At 39.9% G+C, this 12854-nt stretch overlaps 1 protein-coding gene across 1 annotated transcript in view; it reads right to left on the bottom strand.

The window, feature by feature from the left end:
* Positions 1-12854, bottom strand: part of otog (otogelin) — a 30740-nt gene that overhangs the window by 2792 nt on the left and 15094 nt on the right. Inside the window, exons 28-50 of the mRNA XM_056735446.1 lie at positions 12818-12844; positions 12309-12476; positions 10788-11066; positions 10601-10718; positions 10435-10514; positions 7486-9872; positions 7188-7365; positions 6937-7085; positions 6714-6803; positions 6437-6623; positions 5795-6015; positions 5578-5716; positions 5021-5209; positions 4730-4939; positions 4524-4628; positions 4345-4449; positions 4000-4101; positions 3448-3546; positions 3173-3213; positions 2963-3038; positions 2657-2835; positions 2482-2586; positions 183-302 (exon numbers count right to left, since the gene is read on the bottom strand). Of these exons, the coding sequence (XP_056591424.1) occupies positions 183-302; positions 2482-2586; positions 2657-2835; positions 2963-3038; positions 3173-3213; positions 3448-3546; positions 4000-4101; positions 4345-4449; positions 4524-4628; positions 4730-4939; positions 5021-5209; positions 5578-5716; positions 5795-6015; positions 6437-6623; positions 6714-6803; positions 6937-7085; positions 7188-7365; positions 7486-9872; positions 10435-10514; positions 10601-10718; positions 10788-11066; positions 12309-12476; positions 12818-12844 (5354 nt within the window). The remainder of the gene's footprint in view (positions 1-182; positions 303-2481; positions 2587-2656; positions 2836-2962; positions 3039-3172; positions 3214-3447; positions 3547-3999; positions 4102-4344; positions 4450-4523; positions 4629-4729; positions 4940-5020; positions 5210-5577; positions 5717-5794; positions 6016-6436; positions 6624-6713; positions 6804-6936; positions 7086-7187; positions 7366-7485; positions 9873-10434; positions 10515-10600; positions 10719-10787; positions 11067-12308; positions 12477-12817; positions 12845-12854) is intronic.

Genomic DNA, 12854 nt, shown 5'->3' with positions numbered 1-12854 from the left:
AACGGAAACTACTTCATAATCGCTGATCCACTACCAGCTCAGACAAATAGAAACCATAAAAGCTGTGTACGTATGTGTTAAATCTTCAGCTGAACTAACCATAACAGAATTCATCACTTGCATGAATGTTTCTTACCTACCAACTGAGGGATGTTTATAATTAATAAGGAAAGGACATTCACCTTCAGGCATTCTGTTTCATTGAAGGGAGGGCAGCTGTAGGGATGAGAGACAAGAACGGGTCCTGACAGGGTCTCTGTACAGTCATAGTGCATGCAGTCAGACCCCCAGCTGCGCCCGGGCTGCAAGAGACAACACAGAAAAAAAAAATTGTACTTTGTTTTTTATTCAAGACATACAAGAAAAACATTACAGAACTGTTCTCTGGTCACCTGTATGTTTTCTTTTTACAACGTGTTGACAGAAGTACATGTCAGGAAATACAATGGCCATCACCCATATCAGAAGTCCTTATTCACAATCCATTTGCAAATTTGCAAATATTTCTCAATACGCAGATTCAGTGAAAAGGATATACACTCCTGACTCTGAATACCGGACACAATATCAAACCAATCCATCTTTGGCGGGGGATCAGATTGCAACCACTTTCGTGTTATCGCTTTCTTGCTGGCTGCCAGCAAAATCTTTAAAAGATATTTGTCCTCTTTCTTCAAGTTAATTGCTAATTCCCCAAGTACATTGCTATAAATGAACATTCAATTCCATCCCCAAAAACGTTTCCCATTATTTGTAAAACCTCTTGCCAATACACCTGGATTGCTGGAGAGCTCCAGAATACATGAAAACCATCTGCTCCCCACATTTCCTCCAACATATTCCTCTCCCCTTATCTCCCGTCTGGGAAGATTTTATCTTAGGAGTTATAAAGTATCTTAAAAGGTATCGCCAGCAAAACTCTCTCCATGTTCCTCAGCCTGTTGTACTAGCCTCTACCTTGCAAACATTCAACCAATCTTCTTCCGAAATAGTTAGACCCGATTCTTTCTCCCATTTTAATCTAACATTTTCTGTAGATTTTTTATTAGTAGATTGGATAACTGAATATAGTTTTGATATGAGATGTGTAGTGTCGTTATTCTTGTATTGATCAAGGAGTATATCAATTAGACAAAATGTATTTGTTTTCAGAAATATTATTAACTATGCATTAAATAGTTATCATTTTGTGCAATACATAACATAAAAGTTTAGTTTTTTGTCAAGTTTGTACCATACACATAATATTTTGATTGTTTAATCTAACCTGACGGGGCAAATATTGTATAAATATGCCCCCAACATCAATTTTGGCTATTACTGGTTATTTAAAAACTGTAGTTCTAGAAGGCAGGACAGATCATTAAAGGCTAAGTTCATCACAAAATCTAATATGTGACCCTGGATGACAAAACCATTCTTAAGGGTCAATTTTTTGAAATGTAGATTTTTACATCGACTAAAAGCTGAAGAAATAAGCTTTCTATTGATATATGGTCTGTTAGGATAGGAGACTATCTGGCGGACCGAAAACGGTTTACAAAGCTGGATTCTGAGGGTGCAAAAAAAGCTAAATATTGAGAAAGTCGCCTTTGAAGTTGTTAATCTCAGGCATTGTAGCAGGCCATCCACTCACAAAAATAAAGTTTTTATACATTTACGGTAGGAAATTTAAAAAAAATCTTCATGGAACATGATCTTTACTTAATCATTTTTGGAAAAAAGAAAAATCTGTAATTTTTACACCAACAATGTATTTTTGGCGATTACTAAAAATGTTTCCGTGCTACTTAAGACTGGTTTTGTTGTCCAGGGTCACATATGTGTGATGTTTTACTCCCCCACATGACGTTAAACATGTTTTGAGACCTCCCAACTTCTTTGGAGCACAAATAAAGATTTGTCAGTCTATTGTTCACGAGAGAACTTCCACACATGCACATTCGGTTGGGCAAAAAAGTGCAAGTCTTCCTCAATATCGAAATCATCAGATATTTTGCGAAGATTAGCTAATGTACGTCTTCTTGTAAACACGGAGTTGCGTGTCTGGGTTGTTAGTCAGAACACCGGCATCTGCCCCCACTGAATGAGTATGCGTGGAAATGCTCTAGTGAAAGCGCACCATAGGCTGACATGACAATATATCAATTAAAGTTGTTATTTTGGTTTGTTTTTCACACATTAAACATTCTAGTCGCTTCACAAAGAATCAATTGAGCCACTATGAGCGGATGGACCAATTTAACAATGTCTTTTGTACTTTTCTGGACCTTGACAACAACTATAAACATTATGTCTATGAGGAGGCCTGGAAATCTTTTGTACGTCACCTAAATATCTTAATGTGTGCTCCGAAGATGCCGGGAGGTCTCAAAACATGTTTAATGTCGGGTGGGTGAGTAATGAAATCAGAACTGGTCTGGGTCTGGTCTGCTTTTTATGAAAAGTTTCTAGTGAAGATGAAAATGAACAACATATCACCTTGTGCATAGTTACAGATCCATTGTCATTCCGGTGAAGACAGGAAATGTTCTTGCAGACACCACAGCAGCTGCTGTAGTCTTTAGGAGGGAAGTAAATCTGGTGCTGTAGAACAGATTACATACAGTTCATTTTTGTGTTTGGATTGTGTGTGTACGTGTGTTTAAATACTCACAGGCTGGCAGCGTGCTGTGCAGTTGGTGCTGGTTGCTTTGAGGAGATAGAAACCTGTGGCGGGGTTTAGTGTGTGTGTACACTGTGTGGTGTAACACACACCCTGATCACGATGTTCGACCAGTGTCTGCCCGGGCCGCATCACTCCCCTTACCCCATCCACACACACTCCATCTCTCACTACACATACATAAAAATGCGATTCAACCATGCATTAGGAAATAATGTATATGACTTGGAATATGTAATATATAATATGAGGAAAAAGATGTCTTTTTAGAGCATTTCCGAGAGTGTGTGTTCTCACCACACATGAATCGCTTGCAGTTACACTGGTTTTCTGGATCAGACAGAAATGCTCTGTCTAACTTCATACTCTCACCCTGCAACACAAGACATCTGATATCAGATTTGACCCAACCGTTCAAACAAGTGCCTGATCACAAACAAATAACAGAAGAATAAATCATTTAGATATATTCATTCAATTTCTAAAAGAAACCGTGCTAAGACTCACCAGAGAACACGTAGGACGACGGATTTTTTCACATGCACATTCTAGGAAAGAGTGAGGCTTTAGTCTTATTCAAAAACACACAAGCACCTCATTTGTAAGTCGCTTTGGATAAAAGCCTCTGCTGGTTGACTAAATGTAAATGTAGATCTGCATTCTGTTCATCGGCACACATTCATTGACAAAAACAAACAACAACGTACAATACACTTATTGAATTACTCTTTAATTTTTATTAATTATACTTTAATCACAGTATTAAGAGTGGAGATGCTTACCACACGTCTGTGATGGACAACATATGTCTTGAATTTTTGTGGAAACTGCAGTCATGCCAGCGGGACATGTGACCAACGAGCATCGAGAGGGCTCACACCCTACATGGATATTCACATCTTTTTTTTAAATATCACAATATCACAAGGAAGTAAACACTGGTCCAGAAGCACTTCCAGTTACAGTTTTTATGTGTGGAATATTCTATTTTTTTTCACCTTTCGTATACTGTAAAATAAAAGCTTAAAGGTAATCCTTAAGCACTTTAATTCAGTTATAAATATTCTGTTGGTTGTATTTTGTTTAGAGTTTGTGCAATGTTAAAAAACTAAAACAGAAAGTTCTTCTGTACCAGCTTAAGTGTTTAAGACTTCCGAAGTGGTCTATAGAATTCACTCCATTGACTCCGTTCACTTTTATACCTAGCTAATAATATTTTTTGACCCTACCCATCCCTTAAATCTAAAACCCTTCTGCATTTTACAGTACAGTTTCATTATATTATTTAAAACGAAAATATTATTTGTATGTCTATATCAAAAGTTTGCACTTACAGCAGTGGTAAGCTGGGCAGCAGCGTTCTGTGCTGTTTGTGTCAACGATAAGCACTTCTCCATCCTGACACACCGGAGCCGCCTCAGAGCATCTGTCACACACTAAAACAAAACATTAACCAAAAAATATCAGGCTATACAGAATACATCAGAGAACTTTAAATGATTAAATGTAAATTGTTATTGCTATGCTGAATTAAAACATTATAACAATTAATTATTTATTATTTAATGACATAATTTAATAGCATTACATTATTTTTAAATAAGTAAATATACATATAAAGGCAATAAATAATTGTTAAAGAAATATTACAATTAATAATATTATTAGTAATGACTTACTGCAGATGTGGGCCAAACAGCAGCTGCCTTCAGCCCGTGTGGCAATCAACGTCTGATCTTCTCGACACACAGGAATATCCAGAACACACTGATCAGGGTCACATTCTACACAGAACACATTATTGTCAGTCACATCCTTAGCTACACTGAAGCAAGCAAATACAAAGAATCAAACTCACCACACATATATTCCGGACAGCAGGAGTCCTGCTTGTGATATGACACCAGCTTCTCTCCATATTTACAGTCTGGAGGAGCAGCTTCACACAAACTCTGATTACAAACTGTCAAAAAACAATCACGCAGAATTGTAACATCCCCACCATCCAAAGTGATATTACGTTAGCATGTCTGTAGTTATGTGTGAAAGGATTGTGAAACAGACCACAGGCTCTGTGAGGGCAGCAGCTGTTGTCATCTGCCAGATTCACACTGATCTCTCCTGTCCGTGTGCAGATCGGCTGAGGGATGTTACTGCAGTTATACTCCTCCGGCACGATGCTATCATTCTCACACTTGTACATACAGCAGCCGTCCAGTGAGGCTTTCCATACCTCTCCCAGCGCTCGTGGCGTTCCAAAACTATCCGTACATGCTAAAGACACACATATTACAACCTAAACTTAAAGAAACAACAACGACAAGAGGGAGAGAGAGAGTGAAATAGAGGCCGTACCACACTTGCTGGGTGGAATGCAGAGAGAAGAATAGGGCCGGTGTAGTAGAGTTCCCTCTGGACACACACATCCCTCTGAAAGGCCGGTGCATTGCTCTGGGACGAACTCAAATTCTTGGTTTGAGCAGGAAGGGGCAGTGCAGGCTGGCAAACAGGCTTGATAGCGCAGATTTTCTGGGCAAGCAAATGCTACAGAAACAGAAAGAACAAGATAATAATATTGTGCAACACACACACCTGAAAGGTAAAGTTTAGCCAAAATTTTGTATTATTTTATAATTTATTCACTCTAATGTCATTCCTAACCTGACTTTCTTTCTTCGAAAACACGAAAGAAGATATTTTCAAGAACGCTGGTAACCAACCAACATTGTCCCCCACTGACTTTCATTGTATGGACACAAAACCACTTCTCAAAATATCTTCTTTTGTGTTATACATATGTGAACACAATGTAAATGTTAATTAAAATACATATTCATATCATTACTGGAAAAACATTTGATTTCTCTCATAAACTGAATATTATGCGAGAATATGCTCTAGTAAATACATACGGCAGAAATCAAAGCTCCTCCACTCCATGCAGATGTTAAATTTGTGGCAGGATGCAGCGTAAGCGGCCAAAGCGACGCAGGGATTATTCACATACTCCACATCTCTCACCCACATCTCACAGAACGTTGATGGAGGCACCTAAAGCACACACATGGGTTAGGAAATGAAGTAGTGGCAGTTTTTGGTTGGAAAGGCCTTGACTGTTGTGTGTCATACATAAGGATGGCAGATGGTAAAGCTCTGGTTGTTCAACATCCTCATGCACTGGGAACAGTCACTGGTGGTACAGTTGACCTCTCTCCTTCTGCTGTGATTGATGTAGCTGGTGGTGTTGGAAATCTGCCAGCTATCGATGAACACTGCTGGATCCTCTTGTTCCAGCACAACCGTACCATTAGACAGAGTCAGATCATTCAATGGGTTACCATCACAACTACCTGCACAGGGTGGAAAAAGGAAAAGAATTGAGAGTGAAGAAGGTAGATGGTATTAAAATATGATGTGATGATAAAGTATGTAGTTAGGATATTGCCGTGACTTGATACTCCACCCAAAAATGAAAATTCTGTCATAAATAGTTGTTTCAAATCTGCGTACATTTCTTTGTTCGGATGAACACAGAGAAAGATATTTGGAACAATGTTAGCAACTGACATTTCTGGGGCATCACTGACTACCATATAGAAGAAGAAATTAAAATGGTAGTCAATGGTGCCCCAGAAATGTCAGTTGCTAACATTCTTCCAAATATCTTTATGTTTAACCGAACAGGAAATTTATACAGATTTGGAACAACTTCAACAAAGTAATTTACATTTTTCGGTGGTGTGTCTCTTAAATACTATAATGGCTTCATACCACACAAGCCCATGGTGGGCAGTCTGTTTTTATAGCTGTCCATCTCAATCACCATCATGCCTGTAGTGTGAAACCACTGGATCTTCAATCCAGCTGGACTTCGGATTAAATACATGTTTCCCGTGTCCAGAATCTCAAACCCAAACTTCTTAAAACGTGGTTTTGCATACCTGGAGTTCACATACAGCTGAAAAACCAACCAAATGTCTATTTAATCTATTTCATCTGTAAAATCTACAAAAATAAAACAATTTTAGACAGAAATGGGGACGCTCACACGTCTCTGCAGACGGTTGATGAGAACTTCATTGGATTTGTGAGTGATGTTTAAAGCTGCCAGACACAAATTGGTGAAGTTCCACACAAGCTAAAAGTAAAAAAGATCTTTATTGTGACGATAATAATTTATGATTTATGATAATTTATGATAATAAAACAAAGACTTAATGTTTTCAAGGTAGATAAAAGGTCAGAGTTCAGAAATGCTTTTCATATCTCACAGTGTCATCTGGTCCAGAACATTCCTGCACCAGGATGCTGATGGTCTCATTGGGAAGCTGAGTGACTACAAATAAAGCAGCTTTAAAAACTGCAACGCTGTTCCCGTCAAATGTGATCACATTCAGATCAGGAAACACCGAACAACGACCTGCACAGCAAAATGAACATTAATTAAATTAAAAAGACATTTAACAGTTCAAAAAATGCCAGAATGGAAAAGATTATGGTGTATAAGGTGTGCGTTCCTCACATGGGCAGTTCCATCTTGGACAACACTTATCCCCATTGACCAGTACAGCGAAGCCAAGCAGACCACAGTTTGGAGGTGTCGGATCATAAAGGCAGCTCTGGGATTTATTGAAGAGAAGCAACTGGCCGCTCACACAAATAAGCTTAGTGCATTCATCCACAACCTCTGAGTATGGAGACTACAGATGTATATATACACACAAAATTAAGTTAAATACACATTTAATACACTTTTTGTTATCCAATATGTACCAAAGTGAATATTACAAAACCACAAAAGTATTTCATATGTGACTCACAGTGCATACTCTGCCGGGCATGAGTGCAGTAGTTTTGGAAACCGCAGGTGTCTGGGTAGTCATCCAGTGCTCTGGTTGTGTGGTGTAGGGAGGGCTGGTCATCACGGATGAAGCAAGTGTTGTCAGAACAGTGTCTGGAGCAGGCGGTTTGGACGTGACTGAGGTAGGTTTATCCACCAGAGGGCGCTCTGTGGAGCTGCTCATGCTGGTGATGGCAATGATCTCAGTGACAGTAGGAGAAACAGGTGCTACTGCTGTGGTACTGGCAGTCTGGGTGACAACTGATGCCAAGCTGGCCACCAGAGCAGACGTCGTTGTTCCGGTTACTGACGGCAGAGTGGTGGAATGTGGAACGGATTCAGTAGTGTCTTTTGTAAATCCAGTTGTGTATTCAGTCGTGCTTTCAGTGGAGTGTGTTGTAGCGACAGGAATACTTGTGGTTGTATCTGTGGATGCGGTGGTCATTTTATCTGTGGGTAGGGTAGTGTGTTGTGTTGTAAGTGATGTCTCATCTGTGGCTGGACGGGAAGTGCTAGTTGTGACTACTCTTCCTGGAGTTTCGTCTTGTGTGGTAGCAACAGACACCCATGAGGTTACGACTGGTGTGACACGCGTTGTGAGTTCAGGAGTTGTACTGGAAGTGCTGATGAACTCACGCAAGACTGTTGACGTTTGTGTTGTTGAAGCAGTTGACGGAACGGTTACATCCCTGTCAGGAGAAACCCTAGAGGTGTCTGTGACAGGCAGTGCGGTCATGGGTTTGGTTGTTGATGTTTGAATGATGGAAACCGTCTCCTTTTCAGTCGTGGTGGAAGTTAGTAGAGACTTCTCAGAAGTGACACTTGTTTCTGTGGGTTTTGTTTGAGTTTTAGATTCTGATGTTGCCGTTGTCACTGTCAATTGTGAAGTGACCTCAGGCACTGCAGTTAGTGTGCTCATAGAATAAGGTGGAGGTGGTGATGTGCTGACTTTATCTGTGAGGTAAGCAGTTGTGGAATCTAAACCCCAGTGAGACTCTGTGATGTCTATTGCAGAAGCAGATGTAGCTGTGGATGTTGTTTTTTCAGTTAGTGACACGTGGGATGTTAGTAGGGTTGATGTTGTTTCTGTAGGTGCTGAGGTGAATGGGATGGTGGTGTAGGTGGTAACTAAGGTCTCTGTTGTTCTGGCAGTGGTTCGGGAGGTTTCAGAAGGTATAGACGGAGTTGATGTGGTTTGGATTTCTCTCCAGTCTGTTTGTAACATCCTCCCAGTTGTTGGAACTTCAGGATAGGTTTGAACAAAATATGTTGGCTGATGTGCTGCTTTTGTTGTGATTTCTGTTGGCACAAAAACAGGCGCTTGGGAGGACATTTTGGTGATGTGGGTTGTTGGAGCGGTTGTGGAGACGGATGTACTTTTTGATGTTTCAGGTTGGTCTGAGGTTGATGGAATAAAAGGTGTTGTTTGAGTTGGAGATTGTGTTGGAAAAGCAGAGCTGGTTGATTTCACTGGTATGTGGGTGGTTGAAGTTTCTGTATCTGGCGGGGGGGTAGAAACAGTTTTGTATGTAGTTGTATCCAAAGGTTTCTGGATTTCAGGGGTGCTCTCATGCGTTGTCTTTGAAGTGTGTAGAGATGTAGAAACTGTGAGATTTGCTGTTGTGACTGAAGTACTTAAAGCTGATATTGGTGTTGTGGGTGCTGGTGAAGTGAACTTTGTCGTGCTGATGGTTTCAGAAGCAGTCTGTGAGCTACTACTAGACATCATAGTTGGAGTTGTGGTCTTTTCAGTGACTTTCAAGGTCTCTGAGACTCTGGGGGACTCAGAACTCAAGGTACGTGAGGTGAGGGGAGATGAGACTTCCACTGTTGGGGAAGTGGCTTGTGTTGAGCTCATGCTAGTCGAGACTGGAAGCACATGTAAAGTGCTTACTCTGGTTGGCTCCTTACTTGAGGTAGATGACAAAGTATGGCTCACAGTCGGGATAGTTGTGGTCCTGGTGAGTGGTACTGAGGACTCTGTTGGCTGGGTTGTTGTAGAGGTCACAGAGAGAGATGCTGAGATAGAGGTAGTATGCACTGTGGTGGGGAAAGTGGGACTGTCAGTGCTGCTTGGTGCTCTAGTGGTTCTCTCAGTGGACGCCAGCGGGATCGAGGAGGAAGAGGATGTTGTTAATGTGGTAATGGTTTCCAATAGAACAGGTGTGACAGCAGACGAGGTGAGTTTTTCAGTCGTTGGCATGCGTGTTGTAGGTGTAGCAGCAGTGGTGCTGGACTCTGGCATAGTTTTGATTGTGAATGATGTTGAAACAGCAGGAACACTCAAGGTGGAAATTGCTGAGGATGATGTCGATGTTATTGCAGTGCTGGGTGGTGTGAATGGAGGTACAACGACTGGTTTAATGCCTAAAAATAAACACAAAATATGATCATTAACACAACTACAGTGTACGTAGTACATGTGTTATGTTAAGATAGCTGCACTAGTGCTGTTTTTATTGGTTCCTACAGGCTAGGATAAAAAAATGAAACATTTTTAAATTAGTTAAATTTAGTAGTCAACCAATATGGGTTTAGCATCAAAACGGACTTTAACACATTAAATTATTCAGTCTACACTTTTGTGTTTGTGAGGTCAAATGATGTATTCATTGAAAAAGAATTAATTTATATAACATCTGTTTTCCTGCTGGAGCTTCCAGTGGGCTGGGAATGTGACCCCCATGGTATTGTTAAAGAAGACTTATTATTCATTAAAGATATATAGGATGATACGATAGGTAAAAATATTAAATATCGTCCGATTACATCAGCCATGGCAATATACTGCGTCAGTATACTGGTTTAAAATACAATTTAAACAGCAAAACAATACTTTTGGTAAAATCATATAACAATTACTACGTCAAATTTTAGCTATTAAAGTAAGAACAAGCATGAGGTTTTATATGACTTAGTTTTAGCTTACAGTCTTCCGGATAGACACATCTGTGAGTGACCTCATCTAATACCATGTGACTTGGACACTGGGGCAGGCATCCCTCCACCCTACAGAAAGATGAAAAATACACTTTCAGCCAAACAGGTGTTTATGTGGCGCTCTGCATATATAAATAAAATGTATGTACTCTTACTTTAGTATGCTGGTACAGCTCAGACCTGATGGATCACTGCATGTCCTGAAACACGGACTCACACATGATTCATACCGCCACTGACATCGAGGACCCATTGGATAGTCCGGTATGGTGCCTGTAGTAAAAAATAATGATTATCTTCTGTCCTATATTTAAATGTATGCATATATGTGCACATACTGACCTGTCAGTCTGAATAAAGTAGCCCTGCGGTAGCGATCTGAGTGACTGTATTTCATGAGCTGGAATCTGGACATCATGAAATGTAAGAAATAACCAGGCCTTGCCAAGGACTCCAGTGAATCAAAGCCTGAAATCCATGTGTCCATGTGAAGAACAAATGTAGCTGCATCCCAGAATGCTGCAGTTTCTTCCCATTTCTGCAGTCTTAGCTGGCCACTGCCCTCTACACTCAGGAAGTAGTTGGGTCTGTCTGCTGCCTCAAATGACACCAGTGATGAATCTGCAACAACGATATTAAACCCATTTGGAAACTACACATTTGCATATACATGGTTCAGTTTTGAACCAATTTGATTATAAGACAAATATATTTAAACTAGTGGTGGGCCGTTAACGGCGTTAACGCCGTTAACGCAGTGAGACTATTATCGCGCGTTAAAAAAAATGTCGCCGTTAATCTATTCTCAAAGTTGGGTTGGCAGCTGGGTCTATACTACGCAAGCTATGATGACTTTCACCTTGATATTTTAGCGCGGATGTATACCAGCTTAACTGCACTGTACGGGGCGAGAACGAGATTTTTCAACTCGCGTGATTCGCGTCATTCGCGGAAGCAGAAGCCGCCTCATCATCTCATAAGCAGGGCTTCATTCGCGCGATTGGCGCAGCAAGTAGGTCTATTGGCTCTTTGCATTAACATATAAATCACTCGCGCTTGACACGCCATTCGCGTTTGGTCTGAACACAACATAACGTTACTGTGAAATTACCGCATCAAACGTGACGGGCTAACATTGATGCAGCTATGAAGCTGCCGGGTTTGCTTCAGGGAATATTAATTTTTAAAAAGCTTCCCAATAGAAACATCGACAAGACTAAGGTTGTTTGCACCTTGTGCAATGCGGAATCGGTTTAATAAAAACACTTTCTCTCAACAGGTAGTGGTCTATCTTTAGTTGAAACCAGTAACTTTGTATTGAGATCTAATGTATTATGGCTCCTGTATGACATATCGCTTGTTGCTCCCTCACTCTTTGTAAGTCGCTTTGGATAAAAGCGTCTGCTAAATGACTAAATGTAAATGTACTGTAGGAGCTCTTCCAGTCTCAAGTACCACCTAAACGCAAATCATCCCTTAGCTATTGCGGAAGTAACACAAGTACATCTTATTGAACATAATTTAATTTTCATCACAAATTATCATAGTAGAACAGCTTTCTCAAGCAGTTTGTGATGCATTTTGGAAACAGGAGATGAGCCCCTGGTCTAATGCGCCACCTGGCTTGAGAAACCCGTTCTCAAAGACTTACTTTTAGTCATTATTTGGGTAGCACACATATTCTGAATGCCTTCGGCAGAATTCAAATGAGCCATTTTAATCTAGATTAATCTAGATTAATCTTGGAATTAATCTAGATTAATCTAGATTAAAAAAAATAATCTATGCCCACCACTAATTTAAACCTTTATGGTGGGTGATGAAAGTATTTTAATTGTATATTCTTTGACTTGAGCATCTCACCATGTGGTCTGACTTTGCTGAGGCCTGGTGTCATCATGAACAGTGTCAGAACCTCATCAGTTCTGGCAGTGTCTCTTTTTGGAAACACCAGTCCACTTGTCTTATTGACTGCTAACAATGTGCCTCTATCTCTGTAGGTCAACATCTTAAATGGACCTTTCCCTAAAGCTATGAAAAAGATACACACACACATAAAACAACACATTTTAAAACATCATGAGTAAAATTATAATGCCAGTATTCTATATGCCTTATACGGTCATTTATATATATAAACATTTTCCAATACTGTATATCTCAATACACTGTATTCTCCGTATATTGCCATGCTAAGATCCAATATCTGTACTTACATTCATCTTTTTGTTAGGAATTTAGATTGACAACCAGTAAACATGAAGAATCGTGAATTTGACATATCTATTTAATATCATTTTCTCAGGTCCCTCCTATATTCATATAAACACCTATATGTGTAATTGTTCTATGGGGAAAATATGCAGATGTACCTTTGTTGTAGTATTCACAGTCATGAGCTGTAAAAGA

The sequence above is a fragment of the Triplophysa dalaica genome, chromosome 1 (assembly GCF_015846415.1).
Source record: "Triplophysa dalaica isolate WHDGS20190420 chromosome 1, ASM1584641v1, whole genome shotgun sequence".
NCBI lineage: Eukaryota > Metazoa > Chordata > Actinopteri > Cypriniformes > Nemacheilidae > Triplophysa > Triplophysa dalaica.
This window is presented reverse-complemented; position numbering and strand designations above follow the sequence as displayed.